Below are 12,425 nucleotides of genomic sequence, written 5' to 3'. Positions count from 1 at the left end.
GTGGCACTGCTTAGCTTACTGGGGTGGATCAGTGTGGTGAGTTTATGGGTGTGCGGGAGAGGTGGAAATGGCCTCACCCAGCTCCCTAGTCTCTGTCACAGGAACTTTGCGCTCTTGCCTACCCGCAATCAAGCACCCCTCCTTTGTGTCAAGCTTCTGTCCATGTCCAAACTGTCAGCCTGCCAGGCGGCACCTCCCTCCAGAGTTTTATCTCAGATTGGGTTGTGTTTCAAAACCTCACACTTCAGAGACCCCTGTGGCTTAGTCCTGTCCTGACTCCCTGAGGGAGGGTCTCAGTGAGCAATGGCCAAGTGCTGGCTTGCCTCTGAAAAGGTTTGTGTGATCGTGCAGCAGCAGAGGTTCAGAGATTTTGGCAAATGACAACACACAGCCGGCACTTGGTTTCACCACACTCTGGTGTCTTTGTCCCAATATGTTTGTCAGCAAACACGGCTGCTCTCCAGGGTCTGCTGGGACCTTTGCCTGTGGGGAGGCTGTATGATCTCTACCAAATGCTCTCCAAACAGGGGAACCACTGCTTCCTATGTGGCACATGGACCCTTCACATCCTGTTGCCTGCTCCTGGGGATTAGTCCTGCTTCCTCACCAGAGCACTGCCAGGCACTGAGCTCTGAAACTTGAGACTCTGCATTTCACAGTTTATAGAATCCTGGTGGTATTGAAACCCTCGCCTTTCTTCCCATCAATAGTTTTGGAGAACAGATTTCTTGTTCATTTCCCCATGAGCATTTTTCACTCTTTCTCTCCAGCTACTATAGGGGAAGCGTTTTTCCTGCACTCTTCCCCTTTCTCTGTCCTCCCTCTCCCCCTTTGTCTGTCCTCTCTCTGCAAAAACAGCTCCCTACCCTCCATGGCTTTTCTCTCCCCAAGAAGTGAGAGTTTTAAAAAGTTGTATGTATGGTTATATTTGTCTAAGATTCATGCTTTTGTTCATCAAGGAATATTTGTTCAGCATCTTCTATGTGCTAGGCATTATCCTAGGTTTGGGGACGTTAGAAATGAATAAGACAGGTCCCTGTTCTCACGATTGTCATTGGAAGAGGAAGAAAGGCTAGACAGAGTAAATGCAAAGAAAAGATAATTTCTGATATTATTGACTGTTGTGAAGAGAATTAAATAGGGTCTTGTGTATTAAGAGCCTAAGTTAGGATGCTTTAGTCTGCACATAACAGAAACTGTACTTAAACTGGTTTAAATAGTAAGGAAATCTCTTCTCTCATAACTGGAAAGTAGGCTGGACACCAGGCATGATCAGATCTGCAGCTGAAAGATTTCATGAAGGGTCTGCTTTCTTCTGTCTCTCTGTCTGCTAGCCTCAGTAAAAATTTTATACCAAGGTTGCTACCCCTCATGAATGCAAGATGCCTATCAGAGTGAACCCAACATCTCAAGGAAGGAGAGGGATTGCTTTTTCTTTTTTTCTCCCCTTTAGGGTCTAGTAGAACTTTCCCAGAAGTTACTCAAACTAGACCAAAACTGGCAGGGGAATGCAGTTACCATATTTGCCTCTTATTATTGGTAGAATTGGGGAGTTATGCCCATGACCATCATAGGGAATGACTGGCAGGGGCATCCAGGACAGGTTGCCAGAATGAAAATACCTGTGTGTCAGTAGCTTCTTTGTAACCCAGGACTAATGGCAAATACATGATTAGAATAATGATTAGAATACATGTGAACTTGAAAGTAATGGAATAAAATTTATTTATTAAATGTAGCTATAAATTTGTCATTCACTTCTTAAGGTTTCAGCACAGTAAAGATTCTTTGTTTTTATGGTTTTTTTTCTAAATATTTTTATATGCTGAACAGTAACTGAAGTTAGAATCATAGGGTTTTTGTATTGAAACAGATCTTAGGGTTTGCCGTCTCAACCTATTCACTTTTTAGAACTTTAGAATGGATAAATAAAGTTACCAGTTTGTGCTGGATTTCTGGAGTCTTAATTAAAGGTTCTTGAGATGGAAATGTTCCTATTCAGAGATATGTCCATAAACTTTTACAATTTGGAGGACTTCATTTTTTTCTCAAAGAAAGTAGAGATGAGGGGCATGTGGGTGGCTCAGCAGATTAAGCATCCCACTACAGCTCATGTCATGATCTCAGCAGTCCATGGGTTCAAGCCTGCGTTGGGCTCTGTGCTGACAGCTCAAAACCTGGAGCCTGCTTCAGATTCTGTGTCTCTCTCTCTGTCTCTCTCTCTGCCCCTCCCCCACTCAAGCTCCATCTCTCTGTCTTTCAAAAATAAATAAACAATTAAAAAATTAAAAGAAAAAAAGTAGAGATGGTGCAGTGTTCACTAGTGAAGGGCGTAGCTTGGCCTGGGATGTATAGTGGATATTCAATGAATATTGACTGAAATCCTTCATAGCTAGAATACCCATGCTTGAGATTAATTCACATGTTAATTATGTTGAGTAAAGATCCTACATTTTAAATTGTTACACTTTAGTTTTTATTTTTTTAGTCATTCATTTATCCAACCAGAATTTATTGGGTATCTACAATAGGTCAGTCATTGTGGGATACAGAGACAAGGTGAGAAAGACATCTCACTCTCAGGGAGTTCAAGATCTAGGTGGGGAGAGCTAGGTATAGTATAACAGAGTGCATTTGCAGTAGGTACCCAAGTGTACCCAGGTTGGGAGTCTAACCCAGCCTTGGCTCATTAACAGGTAAGCCTATTTGCAGAGGGTCCAGCTGAATCTTGAAGAATGGAGATTAGCCTGGTAAATGGAAGCATGGGGAGAGAAAGAGAAAACTCAACAAAGGCATTAAAGCAGGATATTGTTCGCTGTATATGAACTATGGGAAGTTCCTTCCTGATACATTTTAAGGCTAGAAGTGGGAGAGGGAGAGAGGAAGCTGGATAGCTAAGCAGGGATGGGATGTGGAAGGGGCTCACACACCTGGACTAAGAGCAGCTCATGGCTTTTGAGTGCCATGGTTAGATCTGTGGAGTCCTCCTGGGGGGTGGGAAACAATTAGGAAGTTGCTGTGGTGGTGTTAGCAGGGACCCTGGTGACATAGTGGTGGAAGGGATGAGGGGGGGTGTATTTGATTTGAGATCTCCCTGAGCTTAATTCTGCAGGTTTTAGTGAATGATGGCATGGGTGGGTAAGGAAGAGGGGAGAGTCAAAAGTGACTCTCAGAATTTTAGTGATGATGTCTGTGTGGATATCCACATAGAGCTTCAGAGGTCTACATGATCGAAATACAGAAGCATAAAACTCTAATTTGGAGAGAGACTCTGTGAAGTTAAAAACGATACCAGGTAAACTCTGTACAGTATCATTGGATATTTTTTAATTATTCTATTTTATTAAAAAACTTTTTTAATGTTTATTTATTTATGAGAGAGAGACAGAGCATGAGTGGGGAGGGACAGAGAGAGCTGGAAACACAGAATCCAAAGCAGGATCCAGGCTCTGAGCTGTCAGCCCAGAGCCCGACACAGGGCTTGAACCCACGAGCTGTGAGATCATGACCTGAGTCAAAGTCGGATGTTTAACCAACTGAGCCACCCAGGCACCCCTATTTCTTTAATTTTTAAATGTTTATTCATTTATTTTGAGAGAGGGAGGGAGGGAGGGAGGAAGGGAGGGAGGGAGGGGCAGTGAGAGAGGGAGAGAGAATCCTAAGTAGACTCTGCACTGTCAGCATGAAGTCCTACACAGGGTTCAATCCCACAAACCACAAGACCATGACCTGAGCTAAAATCAAGAGTTGGACACCTGACTACATTGGATATGTTTTTTTAATGCCTTGTCAAAAGTAAATGTCACAAACCATACTACTTAAAGGTTTTCTCTATAAACAGCAAAGAGCAGTAACTCAGGTGGTATATAAAAACTAGAATTAGATCTAAATCTACTTTTACTCTAAATCTAAAGCTTTTACAACTGTCTTTAGTATGTCTTTAGTATTAATTCTCAGTATTTACTGGAATTCTTAAGCTATTAATGCAATCTGTGACAAGCTATTTGTTTTGATACTCTTTCACAGGTTAACATGAAACAAAGATTAAAACATTTATAAAGCAGTGTATGACAGAGATTGAATTTGTTGGAAGCAGATGCAGTTTTCTGGGGAAAGAATTCATATTAAAAATGATCCTTGGAATGTATGAATTAGCAAAGTATGTCTTCTAGTAATACTTTAGAAATGATGATATTAAAAATTGCTTGGCAGTCATATATATATAAATTAAAGTCAGACGTGTTTGTGTCTAAGCTAAGTCATGCCTAAGTCCTAAGAGGTGAATTCAATCCTTGAGAACTAAGTGCATGGTTTTATATTCGTGTGGCCCCAGGCCCTGTGGGGTTTTTTGCATCGCTTGAGCCTTATAGATGAATTAGGTGTGGCTTTTGTCTAAAGTCCAAGTGAGAATTACCCAAGTGTCTTTACTTTTGGCACCAAAGAACTTCCAGATAATACAAGTCCCATCTGTCTACAAGATCCAGACAGAGTAGGATAGAGGAACGTGCCTTATATGCAGATGAAGAATTATATTTCTGTATTTCTCAGCCCTTCTTTTTTCCTCCCTTTTTTTAGAGGGAAAAACGTGCTTAGGCAACAGACTCGTAACCCAATCCCTGTCTTCTGCTGTATAGGCATATATACCTCTTTCTCATTAACCAGCTCCCTTCCCTTGTAATACAGATGGATGTTTCCTCCCCTGGGAAGTGGCAGGATAGTTTTGAGATATTTTAGCTCTTAGGAAAACAGCTTCTTTCTGAGATCTTGTCAGAAATAATCTCCAGGGAGGCACGCAGTTAAATGTACATCATTATCATTTCTTTCCTCCCAGCGTTTGTGTTTACGAAGGTATTTGGTGTAATTATTGATTCCCATAGGCTTTTCTGATAGCTTATGGTCGCTGACAGTGTACTGCGTCTAAAAAAGAAATGAACTTTCAAGAAATCCTGAGGCTTAATTATGTTGTTTTTCTAACAGGAGATGCTGGATTAAGGTAAAGGTGAGGGGTGGCAGCATCGTTTTCATGCTTCTTTGATCTTTGAAGCCTTGTGAATTCTAGAACCAAACCTTTTCTTTAAGGTGTCTTATAGCACTCATCATAATTTTTAAACTGCCTCTGTCATTTTTTTTTTCTGCCCTTGTCATTTTTGATTGAAGTTTTCTTTCCCCTCCATTCGAAAGTTTGTGTTTCCCTATGTCTTGGGTCATTTTCTCTTGTCCACACATGTGTGCTCAGACCTGCTGCTTTCTCTCCCTACATTCCCTTCTCTTTTCTGCTTTCCTGTTTCTTTCCACAAGAGAGGATCTTATTTATGATCCTTGAATGCTTAATTAGTTCAGTGAGTAAAAGAGAGAGGTTGTATAGCACTTTTCTAGCAGGCAGTGACGTAGAAGAATGTCTGGCTTTAGTAATAAATGTTGGTATGGAAATGACTTACCATTTGTGGGCAAAGTTACTGTAGATGACAAACCGGATGAGAACTTGGGCTAGAAGATCCCTATAACAAGCCCTTGCCATTGACTAACCTTTTTATGATCCCTCTTTTGTCTTGTCTTCCCTCAGCATCTTCTGTAATGTGTGTTCTACTTGTTTCCTGCATGAAGGTTGTGTCATCCCCCAGGGCAGAGCCTCTGTGTCGAGGTCACTCATGCCCATGACCAGCACTGCTGTGCTTGTTGAATGAATGCTGCTAGGCCAGTGAGTCCTTTTTAGCAAGTACTGGTTGCTGTTAGCCAAAAGGGGTAACATTGTGACTCTTCTAGTCATGAGTGGAAATCGAAAAAGAAAACAAGATGCTCAGAAGCATGGATCAGAGGCACCTGGGTGCCTCAGTCTGTTGAACTTCTGCCTCTTGATTTTGGTTCAGGTCATGATCCTGGGGTCATGGGATTGAGCCCTGTGTCAGCAGAGCCTGCTTGGGATTCTCTCTTTCTCTCCTTCTGCCCCTCTGTTCCTCTCTCCTCTCTCTCTCTCTCTTACAAAAAAAAAAAAACAAAAAAACACGGACCAGAAAAACCATGGAAAGCATCAGATACTGAACTTACAATGTCACAGGTATTATAGTTGGACACGTGGCACATTCAGTGTGGTGATGTGATTTTCAGGTGTAAGTGGGTAATGAAAGTACATATTATGGTTTGCTCAGGTAAGCTTTCAGGGGAGGTGATGAAATGTTGCAGGTCTGCAAGAAGCGGCGGATTGTGTTGCCTCCAAATACAATGAGTGGCAAGAAAATGGATGAATCTGTCTTGGCATTGGTATTTTCACAGAGTGTCTTGCTGTAGCGTTACTCTCACTCTTTTGTGTTTTAGGTGAGATGAGTGAGAGCCGAGCAAAGAGAGTTCGAATAAAAGAGGTAGATGGCTGGACCCTGAGGATGCTAATTGATTATGTTTACACTGCAGAAATTCAGGTTACAGAAGAAAATGTACAGGTAAGAATAAACACCCCATACCATTTAGCTCTTTGTATATGCCAGATTTTTAAGTCAAAAGAGCATACCCACAGTATACTTTTTGTACCAAAGTAATAGAATTCATTGTTAAAACTGAATTTCCAGGAGACATTTGGAATGATTATATCTTTTGAGTAATGTTTCTGATTTCAGTGTCCTTTATAATCTTAAAGTTGTAATCTTTTAGTTCTCTGAGTGATGCTTGTTTGTGAAAATGCTGTCATACTCGTTTGTAACTACTGACTGATGCTGCCTACATTTCTTTGTTCCCTTGAGGTTCAAATCTATAGGGATGTTTTTGACTATCAGCGGTCTTTACTTCTTTTCCTGTTGCAGCATATAAGTGATTCTAGAGCTTAGCTAAAATTTGACATTGCATTTTCTCGCTTTCTGTAAAGAATAAATGTTTTGTAATCTATGATGTAAGTGAATAATACAGGTGCATAAAGCACAGAAAGTGAAGGTCCCAATTTTAAACTGCCCTTCCTTTTTCGCCCACTCCAGCCCACACACATTGATCCACTCTCCTTCCCAGAGGGTAGCTTCTGTTACCTGCTTGGTGTGAATTCTTTCAGACCATTTTTTGTGCAGTTTTATATATACATGCATTCACACACATGCGCAGTTTTTCTGAAACTTGCTTTTCTCACTGTACAAAGTTTCTTGAAGTTCTTTACACATCAATACATGTGGGTCTAATAGCCCGTTCTTTTGAATGGCATCCCATATGTTAATCAGCATATATGATTTTCCTACCTTTATAAAAATACTGCGTTGAATGAACATTTTTATATTTACATCCAAAATGTCATATAATAGACTTCTCAAATGTAATTGGTGGATCAAAAGGTACCTGCATGTTTTAATTTTTGATAGGCATGCCAAACTGCCATCTGAAAGTTTATATTTATTTACACTCCTTCCAACAGGTAAAGTGTGTCTTGAGGACCACAAAAAGAGGACTATTTCTTTTCTTTTTTTTTTTAATCTTTATTTATTTTTGAGAGAGAGAGAGAGAGAGAGAGAGAGAGAGAGACAGAGACAGTCAGTCAGTGCAAGCGGGGGAGGAACAGAGAGAGGGAGACACAGAATCTGAAGCAGGCTCCAGGCTCCGAGCTGTCAGCACAGAGCCCGATGTGGGGCTTGAAATCACAAACCGTGAAATCATGACCTGAGCCAAAGTTGGAGGCCTAACCAACTGAGCCACCCAGGCGCCCCAAATTAGGACTATTTCTTAAGAAGTGGTCTGTAAATTCTACTTACTCGAATAGGAAAGTCTGAGCTCAGTCTTTTAACGCTTTTGTAATTAATTGAAATAGGACGCAAAATATTTGAATTTGGAGACTGAAATCTTTGGACATGAACTTGCTAAGAATGCTCTTATTAAATCTGAAATATTGGCAGTGGTGAGGCCTTCTGGTGGTCTTTCATGGGTGGCCTCATTTGCCTTTGCTTGGCAATCCAGTTCATGACGGAAGGCATTTGAAAAAACCTTGGTTGATATTCAAGTCATGTATAAAGGTGTGAACCACCTGCTAGGTGAACTTTTGTTTTAACCTGGAGGAAGGTGTTTGGTACATGTCAGGAGGTAACTACCACCATACGATCTCAATCTAATTTTTTCTGTATAGTTCTACTGTCTGCTGGATTCTAGGGCATCATTTTCAACAAGAAGTTACCTTGGTTTTCTTTTTCCTTCCTTTTTAAATTCATTTGAGTGCATGGGCCTTATTGTGCCCTATATCTGACCTTCAACAAATGAATTGCTGATTGGTTTCTTTGATTCATGTAATATGTGACATGAGGGAAATTTGCAAAAGATGATTTAGGCCTGAGACAATAGACTGTGTGAATTCAGCACTGAATGCTGTTTGTAGTAGTTCTTGCAGTGGAGATATGGGCCTATGCGGAACTGGGAGAACGCCTCGCCTCTCGTGTTTCTTTTAATAACTATCACATTCCAGTCCTGAAATATTAGTCATCACAGCCTTTCAGAAAACCTCTTGCCATGCTGATTTGCCTTTTGTATATGTGTTCAGCTCCTACAGGAATACATTCAAAGAGGTGTATTTGGCAGACTTGTTAAATGCTTAATATTCATGTAGTTTTTATTTTGAGGGGAAGGGGGAAGAGAACATAGGGGTACCTTAGTGTGCAAAGCCTTATTTTTGTCCATCGAAAAATACTTATTTTAGAAAAGGCAGTTTGGAAATAAAATTGATTAAAACAAGTTGCCTTTTCTGTAATTTTTCGGTGAAATACAAAGTAAGAGTTTACCTATCAAGATACACCAAACTGCTGTCTCCACTGTTTTTTGTATTTTTGCCTGTCTGTACTTTGTTAGATCTTTCTTATAAGTGCTGTTCACCTTAGGGAAAGGAGTGTTAGGGTGGAGGTATCTGGTGTTCTTATTAATGTTAAGCTAAAGTTTAAAGTGGCGCCAGCTGGACGCCCACCCTGACCCTATCTCTTTTGAGAGAACTGACTGTGGGGATAGAACTTCCTGTAATTCACAAATTTGTTGTTGTAGGTATATTTCTCATTACACCTAGAATCAAATCTCTTGTCAGGTCACGTCTCTTGTACCATGTTTCTGTTTTAGTAATAATAAAATACAATTTTAGGATAGCAGGTATCTTAGCCTTTTACTTTGGGATTGCATGTTTTGATGTAGAATCATGGTGCCATAGAGTGTTGGGGTCCAGCTGTCTTAGTTCGTGACAGAATAGGACCATAACCCTGGTTCTCCTGATTCCTAGTTTAGGGTTCCTTCTGTGAGTCTCCTATTACACAAAGTTAAAAAATATATAACAGCTATTTGAAGTAAAGGTTGTTAACTTTGAGTCAGAATGAGGAATGGATTAATTTGAAGCATTAGCTCCAAAAACAGTATAATCATTAGTGTTATATAAGTAATAGGACTTTAATTCTTGGCTGTTTATGATTTCCCTGATTTTTTGCTGTTGCTGTTGGGTTTTTTTTGTTTGTTTAGGTTTTTTAACTTTGGCTTTGAGTTTAGATATTTGCTTTAATTTATGGCAAGGTTGGGGAATAATTTGAGCCAAATGAATTTGTGTATTTTTTTAAAGGAGAAATAAAAGGAGAATATATATCTTACTATGACCATGCTTTTAATTGAACATTTTTTTTGTTGCTGCTATTGAGTAATTTAGATTTAACTTGTGTCTAGAGTTTCCAGTCAAATTTTATAAACTATACATCTGGGAACAGAGAAAATAAAGCCAAGGGCTATTATAAAGTAGTTTTTTAAATTTGGGGCTTATCGTGGATTCCTTTGAGAGTCTGATGAAAAACTATGGACCTTTTCCCAAGTAAAGTACATATAACCATTTATACGCAGAGTTTTGCATATACGCATATACTTTTAGAGAATTCATGTACTTTGTCTTTCTCCCTCCCTCACTCTCCCACTCTTAGGAATACTTGGAAAAAATAATATATATATATATATACACACACATATATATATATATATATAAAATAAATATATATTAAATATAAAAATAAAATATAAAATAATATATAAATTATATACATTTATATGAATGAAAGGCTTTCGCGTGAGTTTATTTTCAACTATGTGCTAGGTATTTTCCATAAATCTCACTTGATATTCATTACCTTTTTAGGTAGGTTTTACTCCATTTTGCAATTAAGTAAGCTAAAGCAGGTTAAGTAATTAGTTCATTATCATACAGCAACTGTTAAGTTGTCATGAACTAATAGCTGCTTAGAGAGTTTATAAATAAAAGTACCTTTTAACTCTTCTTCATTCTATGTGTTGATCAGCATTTTTGGAGACTTCTAAAGCAACTTGAATTTTTAAAAGCATTTACTTCATTGCTAAATTTGTGGTTTTATATACATTTTGACTTCTCAGCTTTTGGGTATTTGTTTTGGCTTGCTAAAAGTAGCTAAGAATCTTTTTCACTTGATGTAAGTGTGAAAAACAAAGGTACGGATGTTAATAGGCAGTGCCAATGTAAGTAAATTCTTATTCCCGAATTAATATTATGAGTGTTCATCTACAAGTTCTGTCTGCATTAGAACTTTTGTCATTTAAGAAGAACTTAAGCATCTCATAATTGTGAATGGATAGGTTTTAAACAGTTCAGGAAACTTCTATGTTTTGCATGAATTGAAATTGTTTGAAATAGAAAATCCAATCCTTTTAGAAAAGGAACAGAATTTAAATGAGAGTTTTTCAAGAGACATTTAAAATTAGCTTTTGGCGACAAACACACCAAAGTATTTTACACAATCTCAGTACAGTAGAAAATTCGACATAGTGTGTCCATTTTGCTGGTGGTGTAGGGCAGGTTTTTTTTTTGTTTGTTTCAGACCAGAAGTGCTGGCAGAATGTTGTTCTATAGCGTTTTACCAGCCGGTCCTAAAAAGAAGACCTCACAGAGAGGGGCATCCGCAGTAGGAGACCTGTTGATGTGGTTGACTGCTTGGTCAACAAAATATTGTTAAAGTGGAGAAATCATCAAACAAGGATACATGTATACCCCAGATATTTTATTTTAACCTAAAATATGCAACTGTACAATCATATGGCAATCTTTTGTTGTAAAACTTAGTATGGTCAGCTGCTTAGAGAGCTATATGTGTTTTTACACATGTGACATCATAATGATGGATCAACTCTAATTTTACAGTTTTTAAAAAAGTACAGCAAGAGCTGAGACACTTGAAATCTCAGTGCAAAGTCATCTTTCAGTTACACAATTTCTCTTTCCTTCCCCCATGTATAATTTGAGAAACCTTTTTTTTTTTTTTGCAGTAACATGTTGATCAAGTCATTCTAAAGCAGTCAACTTAGTTTTCGTAGAAACAGCTCTCCTTTTACACTTACAGTTCATTGGATTATTTGTGTTTATTTAAATTATGTAATATCATGGGGAGTCTAGGTGGCTCAGTCTGTTAAGTGTCAGAGTTTGGCTCAGGTCATGATCTCATGGCTCATGGGTTCGAGCCCAGCATCGGGTTCTGTGCTGTCAGATCAAGCCTGGAGCCTGCTTCAGATACTGTGTCTTCTTTCTCTGTCCCTCTCCTGCTTGGCGCCCCGTCTCTATTGGTCTCTCAAAAATAAACATTAAAAAAATGATTTCTTCTGACAGAGACTATAACTATACACTTGGTTATGTTTTAACCTTAATTATAGTCACATTCCAGATCTGCTTTTTAGTTATCTTGATTGAATGACCACTTTCCATTCTTAGCCACACAATTAGAAGTTGCCTAAGTACCAAAGCAGTTCAGTAGAATGCTTATCTTGAGGGTGAACAAAACATCTATTGAGCAGTTTTGTAAATGTTTTTAGTTTAATAAATCATTAAAATTAAGTATATAATACTACATATTCAAATTATTACTGAATAACTCAGAAAATAATATGCAGCCCCCTTAGACTTGCTCCCTGCTAGAAAACTTTCATGTGCTAGTGGACTCTGGCTAATTATTGTATGAGAATTCAGAGTTCAAATCTTGAATTTAACCACTGACTTCAGGAATGGCCTTAAGGAAAACATTAACCTTTCTGCTTTTCAGCTATTATAAATAAGGCTAATACTACTTTGACATCTCACAGAAATGCTATAAAATATACCAGTTAAAGCTTATAAATATATTGAAGTGCTCTATAAATGTTGAGCAGAAATAAGAAATGAGGCAGCAATAAAAAGTCTTGAGACCACGAGGAAGAAGAACCCACTGAGATTGTTTGGGATCATTGGGTTAAAGAAAATGGCTCGTGTAACCTTACCCTCATTTTTTATATTCTGAATCAGGAAATATATTTGTGACCCAAAAAAAAAAAAATCTTAATTTGCTAGAGATTTCTCTCCACCCAACAAGACTTGTTTATTTGGTTAGTGTGGAGGCAGCACTCTGGGGTGATTGCAGTATAATTTGTAACACCCTTTTTTATTGGTTTGACATGCAGTG

At 38.6% G+C, this 12,425-nt stretch overlaps 1 protein-coding gene across 6 annotated transcripts in view; it reads left to right on the top strand.

The window, feature by feature from the left end:
* The window catches only part of KLHL2 (kelch like family member 2), a 116,595-nt gene that overhangs the window by 42,341 nt on the left and 61,829 nt on the right, over positions 1 to 12,425 (top strand). For 5 of the 6 annotated variants that reach the window (XM_027068521.2, XM_027068497.2, XM_027068510.2 and 2 more), the window contains exon 4: positions 6,313 to 6,434. The exons of the other annotated variant lie outside the window; for it this stretch is intronic. In XM_027068521.2, coding sequence (XP_026924322.1) covers positions 6,313 to 6,434 — 122 coding nt within the window. The remainder of the gene's footprint in view (positions 1 to 6,312; positions 6,435 to 12,425) is intronic. 6 annotated transcript variants of the gene reach the window in all.

This window comes from Acinonyx jubatus, chromosome B1, assembly GCF_027475565.1.
Source record: "Acinonyx jubatus isolate Ajub_Pintada_27869175 chromosome B1, VMU_Ajub_asm_v1.0, whole genome shotgun sequence".
Classification (NCBI taxonomy): domain Eukaryota; kingdom Metazoa; phylum Chordata; class Mammalia; order Carnivora; family Felidae; genus Acinonyx; species Acinonyx jubatus.
Note: the sequence above shows the minus strand (reverse complement) of the source record. Positions and strands in the feature narration are given on the sequence as shown.